This window comes from Marmota flaviventris, chromosome 9 (assembly GCF_047511675.1).
Source record: "Marmota flaviventris isolate mMarFla1 chromosome 9, mMarFla1.hap1, whole genome shotgun sequence".
Classification (NCBI taxonomy): domain Eukaryota; kingdom Metazoa; phylum Chordata; class Mammalia; order Rodentia; family Sciuridae; genus Marmota; species Marmota flaviventris.
Window position 1 is genome coordinate 71,226,409 of NC_092506.1, and position 16,262 is coordinate 71,242,670.

Genomic DNA, 16,262 nt, shown 5'->3' on the forward strand with positions numbered 1-16,262 from the left:
TTTCCTTGCGAATAAATGATGCTGCTGCTAAATAAGAATATATGAGTGAAGAACTGAGAGGCAATACAAATACTATTGTCAATGAACCCTGTGCCAAGTACTTGGCAGGAGGGTGCACATGTTCTCTTGAGGACAGTGGCTGAGAGCAGGTTGGGTCCAACATTGAGGGATAAAAATTAAAAAAAAAATGACTTGTAACACATTCTACAGATTTCATAACCTCTTCCAGTTGAGTGAAGGAATACTCTACCATTCAAAGGAAAATAGATACCCAGAGTCTTTTACCTAGATCATGATGTAGCTTTCCCTTCCCACCAAAATCATTCACATGGGAACAACAAGAGTCTAGGGTTTTCTGAGATACTAAATGTAATATAGTGAACCTGCCCTCTTTTGTTTGTCTGTATTATGTAATGGGCCTGGAATCCTCCCTGTTTATATGCAAGCTCTAAATCATGGACCATCAGTGAGTTATCTATCAGTTTAAGTTAATGATTTGTGGCCATCATTTAAAAAATAAAAAGAGAAAATCACATAGAAAGGAAAATAAAAAAATATACTGTATGTGAAAAGTGTTAGTACTACTTAATGAAAACTTCTTTCACCTTTATATTTCTTTCACCTTTACTTATAGGGTCTTGATAAAGGATAATTTTCATAACTTGGATCAAAAGTTATTTTTAAGTTAACTCATGCAAAACTTTCAAGAATCAATGAAAATTATAAAAACATTGAAGAAAGTAATTGAAGAAGACCCTAGGAAATGGAAAGACCTACTATGTTCATAGAAAGATAGAGCTAATGTCATCAAAATAACCATATTATTCAAATAAATTTTCAGTTTCAATGCAGTATTCATAAAAACTACTAATGACATTCATTACAGAACCAGGAAAAAAAAAAACAGTCCTAAAGTTGATATAGAACAAGACTCTTGATATAGAAGAATAAAAGGCCCAGACCAAGGACCTGAAGAGACACTTCTCAGAAGATGATGTACAATCATAATCAACAAACACATGAAAAAATGCTCATCATCACTAGCAATTAGAGAAATGCAAATCAAAACCACTCTAAGATTTCTTCTCACTCCAGTCAGAATGGCAGCTATTATGCATACAAACAAAATAAGTGTTGGCGAGGATGTGGGGAAAAAGGTATACTCACACAATACTGGTGGGATTGCAAATTGGTGCAGCCAATATGGAACCACCATTTGACCCCGCAATCCCTTTCCCCGGTCTATACCCAAAGGACTTAAAAACAACAGACTAGGGGCTGGGGATGTGGCTCAAGCGGTAACGCGCTCCCCTGGCATGGGTGCGCCCCGGGTTCGATCCTCAGCACCACATACAAACAAAGATGTTGTGTCTGCCGAAAACTAAAATGTAAATAAAATATTAAAAAAAAAAGATTACAGATCAGGGCTGAGAATAAAGCTTAGTCAGTAGGGTGCTTATTTTGCTTATTTAAGGCCATGGATTCAATCCCCTGCACTGCACACATACACTTCTGCCAAAAAAATAAATTAGTAACAGACTTTGGGGACTAGGGTTATGGATCAGTGGTAGAGTGCTTCCCAAGCATGCATGAGGTACTAGGTTGAACACCCAGCACCACATTAAAAAAATAAAAATAAAAATAACAGACTACAGGGACACAGCCACATCAATGTTTATAGCAGCACAATTCACAATAGCTAAATTATGGGGCCAACCTAGATGCCCTTCAATAGATGAATGGATAAAAAAATGTGGCATATATACACAATGGAATATTACTCAGAAATAAAAGAGAATAAAATCATGGCATTTGCAGGTAAATGGATGGAGTTAGAGAAGATAATGCTAAGTGAAGTTAGCCAATCTCAAAAATCCAAATGCTGAATATTTTCTTTGATATAAGAAAGCTGATTCATATTGGGATAGGGAGGGGGAGCACGGGAGGAATAGATGGACTCTAGATAGGGCAGAGGGGTGGGAGGGGCAGGGAGGGGGAATGGGGTAATTAATGATGGTTAAATGTCATGATCATTATTATCCAAAGTACATGTATGAGGACACGAATTAGTGTGATATATTATGTATACAACCAGAGATATGAAATATTGAAATCTATATATGTAATAAGAGTTGTAATGCATTCTGCTGTTTTATATAAATTTTATAGGAAAGAAGAATAAAAGGTCAGAATACTCAAAGAGATTCTGAGCAAAAAGAGCCTGGAGGCATCACAATATACCTGACGCAAATTATACTACATAGCTATAGTCACAAAATCGCAAGGTATTAGCATAAAAACAGATATGAAGATCAGTGGAATAGACTGGAAGACAGAGACAGATCCACATAAACACAGTCATCTGATCCTTGACCAAGGTGCCAAAAGCATAAGCTGGAGAAAGGATAGCTTCTTTAATAAATGGTGCTGAGAAAACTGGATAGCTATATGTGGAAGAAATAAACTAGATCCCTACTTTTTACCTATACAATCAACTCAGAATAGATAAAAGACTTAGCAATTATATCAGAAACATGAAAATAGAAGAAAACATGAACAACACTCTTAACATATGAGCACAAGCACCAACTTCCTTATTAAGACTCCTAAAACTCAAGAAATAAAACCAAGACCCAATAAATGGGATAGCATTAAATTAAAAAGCTTCTGCATAGCAAAGGAAACAATTAAGAAGTGAAGAAGGAACCTACAGAATGGGAGAAAATCTTTGCCAGCTATCTAACAGGGGATTAATAACCAGAATATAAAGAATTTAGAAAACTTAACATTAAAAAAAACTAACAATTCACTCAATAAATGGGCAAAAGATCTAAAAAGATATTTCATATATTTTCACAAATATATGAAAAAACGTTCAAGATCCTTAGCAATCAGAAAAATGCCAAACAAAACTACATGGAGGTTTTCTCTAATCAGTCAAAATGGCAATTATCATGAATACAAATAACAATTACAGACAAGGATGTGAGAAAAAAGTTCACTTATACATTGTTGATGGGATTGCAAATTAGTACAACCACTTTGGAAAGCAGTATGGAGATTTCTCATAAGACTAGGAATCGAATGGCCATATGATCCAGCTTTCCCACTTCTTGGTATTTATCCAAAAGAACTAAAATCAGCAAACTATAGTGATATAGGCACATCAATTTTTGTAGTAGTACAATTCACCACAGTCAAGTTTTGGAACCAGTCCAGGTGCCCATCAACAATAAAATGTGGTATATATACACACAACCATAAAGAAGAATAAAATATCATTTGCTGAAGAACATCATGCTAACTGAATAAGCCAAACTCAGTCAAGGATCAAATGTTTACTGTCATATGTAGAAACTAGAGAGAAAAAAGGAATAAAAAGGGTGGATTTCACAAAAACAGAAGGGAGATCAATAGAGTAGAAGTAAGGGAGACCAAGGGCAAGGGAGGAGGGGAGGCAAAGGGCAAGAACTGGGTAATAAAGTTGAGAGTATCATGCTATATGCATGAATGGATATATCATAGTGTGTTCCAATTTTATAAATAAGTATAATGTACCTGCTAAGTAAATAAGTACATAGAAGGAAGACCAATAGAGTAGAGAGATGGAGGTCAAGGGGAGGGAGAAGGAAAAGGAAGAGCACAGTACTGAGGATTAAAATGGAAAAAACCCTATGTATATGCATTTACGAACGTGTCAAAACAAACCCCATTATTATGTATAATTACAATGAACTAAAAATTTAAAAAAATTTAAAAAAGAATTCATTCAGCTATTCCTGTGTTATGGAACAACTGATTCCAGGGCTTTTCGGGCTAAAAGAAATCCTTTAATATTACACTGCATTAGCTATCTTCCACTGGTCCCCATTAGATATGAGTTTCTTATAGGCAGAAAACATGATGGTTACTGTCCTCAATTCTCAATATCTGTTATAGTTTGAGCATAGAACATATACACTCAAAACATGCTTCATGAATAAACCCTCGCAATCACAACACTGATTGCCTTTTTCACACTGATCCTTGCACTCAAATTCCCAAGAAAGAGGTTGAACTTTCAAAATTAGTATATTTTATTAACAAATGACCATGGGGTGATCATTTCTAGTAGGGGAAGTAGGCCAACTTCTATAAGATCTTGAGAAGATGAAGATGCATCCTCTCTAACATGACAAGAGCCAGGGTTAGGATTGGTGGTATTGGTGGTGGTAGTGGTGGTGTGTGTGTGCCTGTCTGTGTGTGTGTGTATGGGTTAGAGGAGGGAACTCAAAGAAGAAGAGTAGTTTTGTGGTGCAAATATTGTACCAAGACATCTAAACTGTCACAGAACAAAATGGTCACTTACTTTTGAATTTAGATTTTAGCTTCATGGAAAAATATGAATAATAAGAACAGCCTATATGCCCTATAGCACAGATTATCTTGTATAAAAAATCAAAAGAGGTCTGTGTTTTAGCTTTTCCTCTAATTAACCCATTTCTTAATCTAATAGCTAACAGAAGCAGACTCAGAATTCAAACTATATTAAACAGCTGAAATGCTATTAGCTTAGATTCAGGAGTTTGAAAGGACACAGGAAGAAGGATGTGCTGGGGGAAAAGATCTGATTCTGCCACAAACAGCTGTGGAATCCCAGGCAAACCTGTTCTCTCCGGGGGCCTCACTTTCCTTTCTATGAATTAGACAGTGGATCTGGTGACAGCTAAGTTTCCTTCCAGATTTAGGATTACATAAACCTAAGCAAAATGAGAGTAATAGTCTAGGGTGACAATTTCAGATTAAAGAGGCATGCTCATCATCTTATATTTATATAGTCTGAGAAACCCTGCTACAAATTTATTTTGAGAAAGCAAGTAGTTGATTTTCTAAAATGAGCATACACCAACTGGCATTGGTCCTATTTGAGTGCTCTAGATGAATCAAGTATCTCTATGAAAATCCTAGAGTCAAAACTGGTACTGGGGGGAGGAAAGACAAAGGTAGAAACCTGTTGAGTCCTTTTTGGTGAGGATTCTGTTTAGGCTTTGCTAGTCCATTTCATGTTCTTGCCTTTTTTGTTGCTGTTGTTGTTATTTTTGTAGGTTGGTTCCTATTTTTATCACATTGCTCGAGAACAAGGCCAGGGGCTCTTACAAGTTCTTTCCTTCTGATCTTACTATATGCATGACCCCTATTTCTTATTCTGTGTTTCTTACAGTCATTTACATGCTGAAGTCAGCCCTCTAAATACTAGTTAAGTATTAACTGAATGTCTGGAAACCAAATACCGTATTTGTATATTCTTAGGGATTTTATCTGGAGAATTTCCCAAGGAAAGTTAAGTATTTTTGAATCTCATTTAAAAGAATTTTCTCCTTTCCACACAATCTTCAACTATTACTTTCTTATTTTGTCATCATTTCTTTCTTTAGGAGTTTTTTTAATATATAAAATATATATTGGATATATATATATATCCATATATAAAAACATATGTAATGCATGTATATATGTATATGTATATCTATATCTATATATTAATTTATTTTTTAGTTGTAGTTGGACACAATACTTTTATTTTATTTATTTATTTTTATGTGGTGCTGAGGATCGAACCCAGGGCCTTGCACATGCTAGGTAAGCACTCTACTGCTGAGCCACAACCCCAGCCCAATATATATATATTTTGGTACTGGGGATTGAACCTAGGGCTGCTCAACCACTGAGCCACATCTCCAGACCTTATTTTATTTTTTTATTTTGGTACAGGGTCTCACTAAATTGCTTAGGGCCTCGCTAAGTTGCTGAGGCTGGCTTTGAACTTGTGATCCTTCTGCTTCTGCCTCTCTAGTCACTGTGATTACACACACATACTACCACACCTGGTTGATGGTTATATTTTTATTTGGCATTTACGCATAAAGATTTGAGACTAATTAATACTATTTTCAAATAAGTGCATTCATTTAACATAATATCATAGTCCTTCATTTAAGTTTGCCAGTCTTCCACAGCTTAATTGAAAACCTATTGCCAGTATATTTTAATCAAATTTCCTCTAATACATTAACAATATTCTAAACATTCAATTTTTAATAAGATACCAACATTCAGTAATTTTCCTTCCAGATTCATTCTATAAAGCCATTTCAATAGCATTACCTTATTTATCTCTATCCTATTAATCCAACTGTTTTTTTTCCCTGTTTGCTATCCCAAGATCAAAAAATTTTTGTATCATGAAGACCAGCAATACAACACAAGTAAGGAAAATAGAAATAGAAATATCCACAAATGAGGTTAATTTTTCATCATATTTGTGATGTCACTGCAAGACAAATTCTAGAGTGGTTCTCAACAGTGTCTTTACAGATTACAATGAAATGCATCAAAATTGTCTTCTGAAATGCAGTTGACTAAATCTGCATGACTAAACTTTATTGTTTGTTTGTTGTTTTAATCTTGGGGCTCCTGAGGTACTCAAACTTCTAGAATAATAAGGAACTCTATGCTTGTCAGAGTGGCTGGCAATTCATGGCCCTAGAGAACCTGCCACCTTCAGGAAGTCCACTCCCCTCTTACTCCTGGTGTGCCTACCTAATATTCAGGAAAGACAACTTTACAGCCAAGTGGAACCAAGGACAAGTTTAATTCAAGTACATTGTTTAATATCTATAACACAAACCTCCTGCCAGGAGGGGAAAGTAGTTCAGGTGAAGAGGACATGACCTCAGGTGAGCATTAGATAAAATTCTGGGCTACATGGGGGTAGGGGAGAATAGAGAATACAAAGGGTGTGGGTGTGGCTTCTCGAAACAGTACATAGATTTTTTTTTTTGACCATTACATAGTTATTACTTCTCCCCTTCTGGCTCTTGGCACCTACATTACTTTTAAAAGTCCAGTCAACACTGATGAAGTTTGTGAGTATTATAAGAAGCTGGTGCCAGCAAGAGGAGCATGGTATAGTTGAGCATCAGGATCTCACCCAAGAGGTGAAGGACAGGAAGGAATTTTGAATTCAATTAATTTTTTTTCCCTGGTAAATTAGTGAGTTTTGCAGGTCAGGAGCAATGACCTTTTAAGGCCTGAGAAACAGTTGGTGATGAGATACCACAGAATAGTATTTCCATTAAAACTTTTGGAAAAAAACCCACATAACTCTTTAGAATAATAATGATTTCAAATCAATACAAACAAAATCAACATCAAGCAAAGTAGGAAATGATCGGGCATATTTTCTTCTCAGACTGATGGTGAGCAAATATCCAGGGCTTTGGTCCATATACTCAAGATGTATCAGACAAATGTTTCTTATTCTTTTGCAACCTATGCTAGCAACTCTACCCTGTATCATAATATTTTAAAAGAATAACTTGATAAAAGCAGTGACCTTTAAGTAATTTAACCTAATAACATTTCAAAAATCTATTCTTAAATGTAGGGTATTTCAGTAGTGTGGCCACGAGTGTGGTCTAATTAGAACACATGCTTCCTTGTTATAAGGTGGTGCCTTTGTTTTCCCAAGCTGGATTGCCTACACAGTGCAGACCAGAGTAAGAAATGCCCCATTGCCTACCTGACATAGAGGGAGCGTTTCTGATTGGTTCGCAGGGACCCAGACCCGGAGCTCATGCTGTGGTTCATCATCTGCTCCCGTAGGTCATGGATTTTGGCCTCAAATCGAGCGTAATCTGGGAATGGAAACAAAGATGATAAATTTGGTTCTGTTCCTTCAGAGAGAGAGAGAGAGAGAGAGAGAGAAAGAGAGAAAGAGACCCTGAGAGGGAATGCATTACTGTTTAGCCAAGGCAGCTACTCATCCTATCCCTGGTTCCTTTGCCAAGCAACAGGGAGATGCTTAACTGCAGAAGAGTATACTTGCTCGCTATTATTTTTTTCTTCACAAGAACTCACAAGAGAAGAAGAAATCAGTTACTTCACAAAAGTCACCAAGAAAACACACTGCCTTCAAACCCCAGCTTGTACAAAGTCCACAGGAAAGAGAGCAGGAATGGAAGGATGGGGGGCAGGATGGGAGGCTGGTCATAAACAGGCAAATGGCATTCTCCTGGTAATAGAGATGTTCTCTATCTTAGCTGCAGTGGTATATATAGGTACCTGTAGATGTGATTAAATTACATAGAACTCTACACACACACACACACACACACACACACACACACCCCAAGTAAAAAGTGAGAAAATCTGTATAATACCGATGAGTTGTTTCAATGTCAATATCCTGATTATAATGTAGTGCTAAGTTTTGAAAAATGTTATTATTGGAAAACATTAAATAAAGGTTATATGGGACCTCCTTATAATATTTCTTACAACTGCATGTCAGTCTATGTATTTCAAAGTTTAAAACTTAGTTTATGAAAGAGAAAAACAGAAAACAAGCCAAAGGAATTCCCAACCCTGTGAGGTGTTGAGTCTCCAGTTGCCCTTAGCATGATAGACTAGAGGATCACTATTTGGATGATTGAATAAAAAATGTCATTTAGTTTGACTAAGTTTTTTTTCTGAGGAGAGCTACAAAAAGTTGACCACTAGGTATCATACCTCAACTGTCCCCTAACTTTGCACACATTACCAAACTTCATCAATTTTAAGATGTGCAATATATTTGAATTAGGAGAGAGATACTAAAATAGGGATAGAAAACATTGTTATGTAAAACATATTTTAGAAATATTTGAACTTGAAAAAAGTACATATGTTCCAAAAATCAAGGAAATAATAGGTATTGTATCATGCTACTCATAGGAAAAAATTGCCATTTTAATCTAATAAAAAAGATAGCACAAAAAAGTTTTAAGATACTTATTAACAAAATTATCATGTAAAAATAAAGTTTTTGAAGTTTCAATATTCTTGATCACAACCTAAACATTTTTCTATCATGGCCTTGGCAGAGGAGTGCCTTGCTTTAAGAAAAACCAGTAGGAAAAAATGGGCATAGTGGCACCTGCCTGTATTCCCAGGCTCAGGAGGCTGAGGCAGGAGGATCACAAGTTTAAGGCCAGCTTCACCAACTTAATGAGGCCCTAAGTAACTGAGCTAGATCCTCTTTTTAAACAAAAAATAAGAAAGGCTGGGATGTAGCTCAGTGGTAAAACATCCCTTGATTCAATCCCTAGTATGAGAAAGAGAGAGAGAGAGAGAGAGAGAGAGAAGAAAAACCAGTAGGTGAGAGGCTTAAATTACCCACAGACAAATGTGAAAATGTTAATTCAAAAAATAAAATATTATTTTAATTACAAAGATGCTCATGATGAAGAATTTTTATAGAGGTCTTCAGTATACTTCAAAAATCAAATTGATGTTCAGTTCAATTTATTCACAACTTTTCATGAAAATAAGGATCACTAAATGAATATAATAAAAGATGATCTACTTAGAGAGTGTTTCAAGTTCTTTATTAAGAAGTCCCATAAAATTAAATTAAATTTCAAATTACTGAATATTTATTGGTTATTACAGGGTGGGCTTTCCTAAAAAACCTGATCAGTTTCTCACAATAGACAACAGGATAATAAGCTCTAAACGTTAATTATGTTTAAAAGTTAGTGCTCTAAAGATAAGCCATAAGAGTTGGCTGGTAATTTCTGGTGCTTAAACAATGTCTGGCTTATCTAAATTTGGATGGTTTCCTATTAAAACTTGGCTTTGAATAATTAGGTCCTAAATGGTTAAGAAGCAGAACACCTATTTAACATACACTTTACTCCCCATAAATTAAGACAATTTATTTTATTCCATTTTACTAGCAAGAAAAAACATTGATTTATCTCCATTGATATGATACTGTTTGCAGATTTAAATCATTTTGAGCAAGCCATATTCTCTTGCTACGCTAAAAGAGGCAATTAACATTTATTGCTGGCCACATGGCAGACTATGATCAGAGCTTCATGGGCCTTATGTCATTTCTTTATGTTACAAAATTAAATCCATGTATGTAAAAAAATTTGAACTACATAGGAAAACACAGAATGAAAACTGAAAAATCCTCTTATGCCTTCTGCCTTTCCTTACCTTCTTTCTCACTGTTGTACTTCCCCATACCTCACCCTAAACGGAATGCGTGGTTTTATGTTAGATATGTTTATGGGTTGTGCTTGTGTGTATGTACCCACATATGTCATGCCTGAGACCATGTCTAGATGTTGTGCTGAGATTTTTTCCCCCATTTTTAAAGCAGTGTAACATGGATCTTTTTTCTATCTTCTATCAAATATATAAGTATCACTTTAAAAATATCTTTAATTATAATCCCCAGTTTAGACTAATTTAACAATTCCTATGTCATTAGATACAAGGCCTATCCAGTTTTTTGCTTCATAAACAGGGATCTCAGTGTATGTGTGCACATTTATGTGTGCACAGAACCCATTCAGTCTTTCTTAGCATTTCCCAGAGAAGAGCATGATCTTGTCTGAGACACACAGCATGAATTCTTAGCTTCCTCTGATCCATGCTCAACAATGCTACTTGATAAATATCACCTATCACCCCAGGTACCTCTAAATCTCCCTCTGAAGACATTGGACTTTCTCCTCTACAAACCTGATGAATTTACAATCAATGATAAAATCATGAAATTCCTCCATCAGTGCTACTTCCCTACTCCATTTGATCAGGGTGCTACTTTATTACATTTATCATACCAACCTGCAGCTATTTCAGCAGTTGCCTATCTTCCCATTAGACTGAGCTCTCTTAGGTAGATGCCCTATTTTACTCTCTATGGAATTCACTGTGCCTAACATAGTATCTGACATGCAAGAGGCATTTAATAATAGGTGCTCAATACACATTTTCTGAATGAATGAATGAGGAATGAGGGAATGAACAAAATCATTAGATTAAAAAAAACTCCACTACAAAAATGCCTGCAAGTATTGAAATTGCCCATTTTCAATGTTATGTTTTATAATGAAGAAAGACAACATGCATGTCCTCTAGTACTAACTTTTTCTAGAATGAAAATGCAAATGCAACATTCTAATCCCTTTGTTATTTTTACTGTTCTCCAGGCAGTCTCTGCTCTTCTCATCTTAGTCAGATCACACATTGGAAACACTTCTCTGATATTTAATGTATTAATATAGCCAGCATTTTTCCAGTATCTTGTAAGGTTGTTTTTTTAGGTTCTTATAATTAAGACAAGCAATACCACAGAAAATACTTGGCTTAATAATAAGTTGAATTTTCTTTACCCGTATGGCTCATTAGATACCCAAAATATTTTTGAAATGCTTTTGGGATGTTTGTCAGGACTCATATTCTGGAATTTTTAAATTCCCCACAAGAAATGATTTATTGCATTTGCTAAATGTGCAATTCATCCTATTCTTTACTTTTCCATTTTGATGATTATCTTGAACATAAATCTTGTGTTCAAAGGTATTTATCCCTCTCTCTGCTCCTTTTTGAAAACCAAGACTGAGGTATTGTCATCAGAGCAAAATCAGATCTAGGTTTACAAATACAAATGGTATATGTTTGCAGGTGGGGAGTTGCTTATCTCTAACTTCTCAGAGATCAACAAGTTTGCATTTGAAGTGCTCTAGAAATAAATAGGAGATTTTAGTTACATACATTGTGAAATAATAATACTGAAAATTACATTTTTAACTAGTCAAAATACAAGAACCTACCACATCATTCAATTAGCCATCCTCTTTCCCTTTCCAAAATGTTTCTTCCCTATCTATAATCTCCCCCTTGGAACATTTTTTCAACTGAATTCCTAATACTCTTTCTCAATTACAAACTTTATGAGAACATTCAAATTAGGATATAAAGAGGAATTCATGTTTACTAAGCACCTCAACAGGCTAGGATCTATACCACATAAGTTATAAATATTATTCCTAACAAAGTTCCAAGATAGGCATATTATTTTAGAGATAAAGGAAACAGGTTCAGAGAGGTTAACAAACTTCATCAAAGTCACAGAGCCACTAGGTAACACAGCACAATGGGACACAGAGCTGGGATTTAACCTTGAATACCTGTGAATCCATTTTGTTTCTATTACTTTACAATGCCACAATTCTTCTCTTCTCTTCTCTTCTCTTCTCTTCTCTTCTCTTCTCTTCTCTTCTCTTCTCTTCTCTTCATCTACTCTATTAATTATGTGCATGCTGGTCTTCTCTATAGCACCCTAAGCTCCTCAGAGTTGAGATGCCTCATTGATTTCAGTTCCCCCGATCTGAGATGCCTCATTCATCCTCAGCATTCTACATTATGTGTATGTAGGACTCTAGTAGGCACTTTGCGTATAGTTATGAACAAGACAGAACCTTAAAGAACTTGCTTCCAGAATGGAACACTGGCAAGGAAGTTAAGTACGATAATGCTGAGGTGGAGAACAACATTAAAGAGGCAATACCTATTCTGTCTGGCTTTGCATGTAGTAGATGTTAGGTGAATGTTTTTTTACATTACAAGTTATTTATTTCTTGGGGTTTCCTCTGTAACAGAATCAAAGCACTGAAAATCAAACTTCTAGGCAAATATTTTTAGGAACATTACCTCCAGCTAATTTGTTCCCTCCCCCTTTATATATAAGCCACATTTCATTTCTTTTTCTTTCCCCTTTCTTCTTTCCTTCCTTTGCTCTCTACATTCTTAGGTACTAAATTTGATTACCCCTACCTAGATATATTATTTGGGGGATTTTTAACTTTATTTTTTCATTTGGGCATGACGGGCAACAGTAGTAGAAAGCATGTGAGATTTGGGTTATGTGTACTGGGTCAAAATTCTGGTCCTCCACTAATTTGCTATACATCCTTGTGAAAGTTCTTAACCATCCTGGGCTCAATTTTCTCATAAGTAAAACGGGAATCATAATTATACCTATCTCCAGATATGCTGGGAAGTTTATGATAGCTCACAAATGTGAAAGGTTGGCTCTTGGTAATGACTTTCTTTTCCTTTTGCAATTTTCCCATGTAATTTGCTATTCTTATTCGTCACTTGCAAAAGTCATATAATGTTACCAAGTGAAATGGGAAATGGTGTCCATTCCTACAGTCCTCTGGTATATCCTCTCCCTATCTATTATGATTTGATGTCTCTACCACACATCAAGGAGGAACAAGTCACAGGTGGATATATCTGAGAAACTTGGCACCAGGACAGAACTTCTCACCTGCTGAGTAACCACTAAAAAGACTCCCAGGATCATCCACAAATCCACAGTGACTTGGAGCCCTGAAAAGATCATGCCCAATTCCAAAGCTGTCTGTTTTCTGTAACATCAATTGCCTCATCCATTAGGATTATCTCAAGACTTTGAGCTACTAGTGGACACAAGGATGGAGAAATGTAAGAGTGTATCAAGAGCCATCCATGGACTATATGTGGACCAAACTGGCATGGAAGCCCATCAAATAGGAAAACTTGCTATTTGGTGACTTACAGTGGCAATAGCCCAGATACATGTGAGTCCTATTCAGCTCTACCAGGTCCCACACAGCACTAGAAATGGGGTGACCTGCTATAGCCACACAGCCTCTCTGAGATGGGTGAAGCCTGCCAAGATGCCAATCAACCTGTTGACTGCAAGACATCATAAAGCAAGACTCTGACCCTGAAACCTTATCCCTGCCTTTGATGTACCCCCTTAAATAAACCACCAGAGCCATTTTTTAATTGTTCTGTTTCAGCTCCTACCAGGACTGGAAGAATCCATCAGGTTCTCTACTTTAAAACCTATTCATTAACTCTGTCTTTTATTTCTTTACTAATCATTTCATACTCTAACTTCTCAGGCGGCTTATCTCCTCCTGAACAGGAAAAATTACCCTGGGGAGGTGTCGGCCACCTCATGATAAGAATGGGAACACTAAACATTGCACAGTGAGAGGGGCTCTGCTACACACTTTTTTCCTTAGCAATTTGTCAAAAGTGAACAAGAGGAGGATGTGGAGAAAAAGGGACACTTTTACATTTTTGTTGGGATTATAAATTGGTATGATCACTATGGAAATCAGCAAGGAGTTTCCTCAAAAGGCTAGGCATGAATCCACTATATGACCCAGCTATACCACATCCTGATATTTACCCTTAAAGAATTAAAGTCATCATACTATAGTGATACATGCATACCCATGTTTATAGCAGCACGATTCACAATAACCAAACTGTGGAACCAGGCTAGATGTCCATCAACAGATGAATGGATAAAGAAAATATGGTATATATATATATATATATATATATATATATATATATATATATATATATACACACACACACACACACACACACAATGGAGTTTTATTAAGCCATAAAGAAAAATGAAATTATGTCATTGGCAGGATAATGGATGGAACTTGAGAACATTATTTTAAGTAAAATAAACCAAATTCAGGTTAAGGGTCAGATGCTTTCTTTTGTTTGTGGAAGCTAGAGAGGAAAAAAGAAAATGAAAGGTGGTTTGGGGGGAATCTTGTGAAAATTGAAGGAAGTTAGTAGAGGAAAAAGACTTGGGGAGGGAGGAGGATAAGGAAAGGGGAAATACTAGGGAATGATATTGGCCAAATAATATTGTTATTATGTGTGCATGTATTCATATGTGACATGTGACAACACATCCCAACATTATGTACAACTATAACGCACCAACAAAAAATATGGAGAAGAAAGAGGACAAAGAAGACTCAGAATATAAGTGCATCCTACAATTCACACAAGAAAGGAGGCACTGCCTCCAGTGAGAAGGCTGGAGTTGTTTAATGCAGTAGGATTCACCTGCATTGATTCAAGATTCCCACTTGCTCACATCTTCAAGACTCAGATGGCCTACCTGGTTCTGAGAGAAGGAAACGATACATTCAGTGGATGAAACTAAGCCTGTTCATGGGCCTCCCCCACATGACTGGTGGGCAGTGGTCCCTCCACAGTCCTGACCTCATCCAGTTGTTTCACAACTGTCAGTTACCAGAGAAAGCAGTGAGCAGAGGAAATAGGATTAGTGTTATAGGCTAAGAAGCCAGCTGTTAGTATCAATTCTGTCATCTATTACCAATAAAGATCCTTGGGAAGTTACTGAGCCTCAGTTTGTTCATCTCTAAACTGTGAGATTTACTCTTAGTCTGGGTGTAAGAATCCAAATGAGTTTTGACATAAAGCATTTCAAAATGTTAATTCCTATGGGGACTTCATATCTGGTCCTTAGTAGCACTAAGGCCAATGATAGCATCCTCTTCCTATTTGATCTTATGAACATGGGTGGAACTTTATCAAAAGCATTGTGCTCTTCTTAGGGTTCCACACATCCAAGTGACAGAGAAGGCTTTCCTGCTGAGCTATCTATTTCCACACTGCAGGAAAACCAGTTTGAAGAGAGCCCCCTGCTGCATACCTGAACCAACAGATCTGAACTAGAAACTCTTGGTGGAGTATAAGCTAATAGAGTTTGAGCTTTGGAGCACCTTCTAGTAGGGCTGAGATAAATGTCAATGGCATGCTGTTATTGAGGTCATAATATCATTTACCTGGATAGGGTTCTCTTTGTCAGCAGGACCCAGGAGAGATGTATGGGAAGAATGACGTGGTGATAGTTTACTTCTATTCTTAGCACAGGATCTGATTGCTGCTCCAGGGATGAGGTACTATAAATGCTTCCACTGGAAATGCAATTGTAAATGCTTCCATTTCTTTGGGGGAAACATCCTTCTTTCATTTATTTGCAACATTTCTTCAAGGTATATTATATGCCAGTTACAATGCTAAATGCTAGGATACCAAATATATTGGACAGGTCTTTACCTCAAGGGGCTCAAGGCTGGTGCATAACTGCTTTTAATTTTCTGTTTGCTTATTGTGAATATAAAAACAGCATATGCCATTTCAATACCTGCTCCCTGAGAGGAACATTAAGTGTTTCTAGAGAGTAACAGGCTATTAGTAAGCTCTTCTTTGATGAGGAAAGGCCAATACAGCTAGGTTTATGTTATAGTGAACAAATTAGGGCAATTTAAGTCCTTGTGAAAAAACTATTAGGTACTAAAAATGGGAGTTCATAACCCACTTGAAGCAAAGTGTGAAAGATGATATATCAAGAACTATGTAATGTTTTGAACAACCAACAGTAAAAAAAAAAAAAAAAACTATTAGGTTACTTACAGTATGAAAAAAAGAAAACAGAGTTTCAAAGAAGCACCCTGAAATCAAATTCTGGATTTAAGACCTGGATTTGAGAGATGTTGGGAAAATCTATTACCTGCTCAATGGTACAGTTTTCTCATTTGTAA

General features: G+C 36.3%; 1 protein-coding gene across 11 annotated transcripts in view; it reads right to left on the bottom strand.

Moving 5' to 3' along the window:
- Window positions 1-16,262, bottom strand: part of Dlg2 (discs large MAGUK scaffold protein 2) — a 2,015,095-nt gene that overhangs the window by 143,270 nt on the left and 1,855,563 nt on the right. For all 11 annotated transcript variants that reach the window (XM_071616557.1, XM_027942606.2, XM_034636731.2 and 8 more), the window contains one exon: window positions 7,562-7,676. In XM_071616557.1, the coding sequence (XP_071472658.1) occupies window positions 7,562-7,676 (115 nt within the window). The remainder of the gene's footprint in view (window positions 1-7,561; window positions 7,677-16,262) is intronic.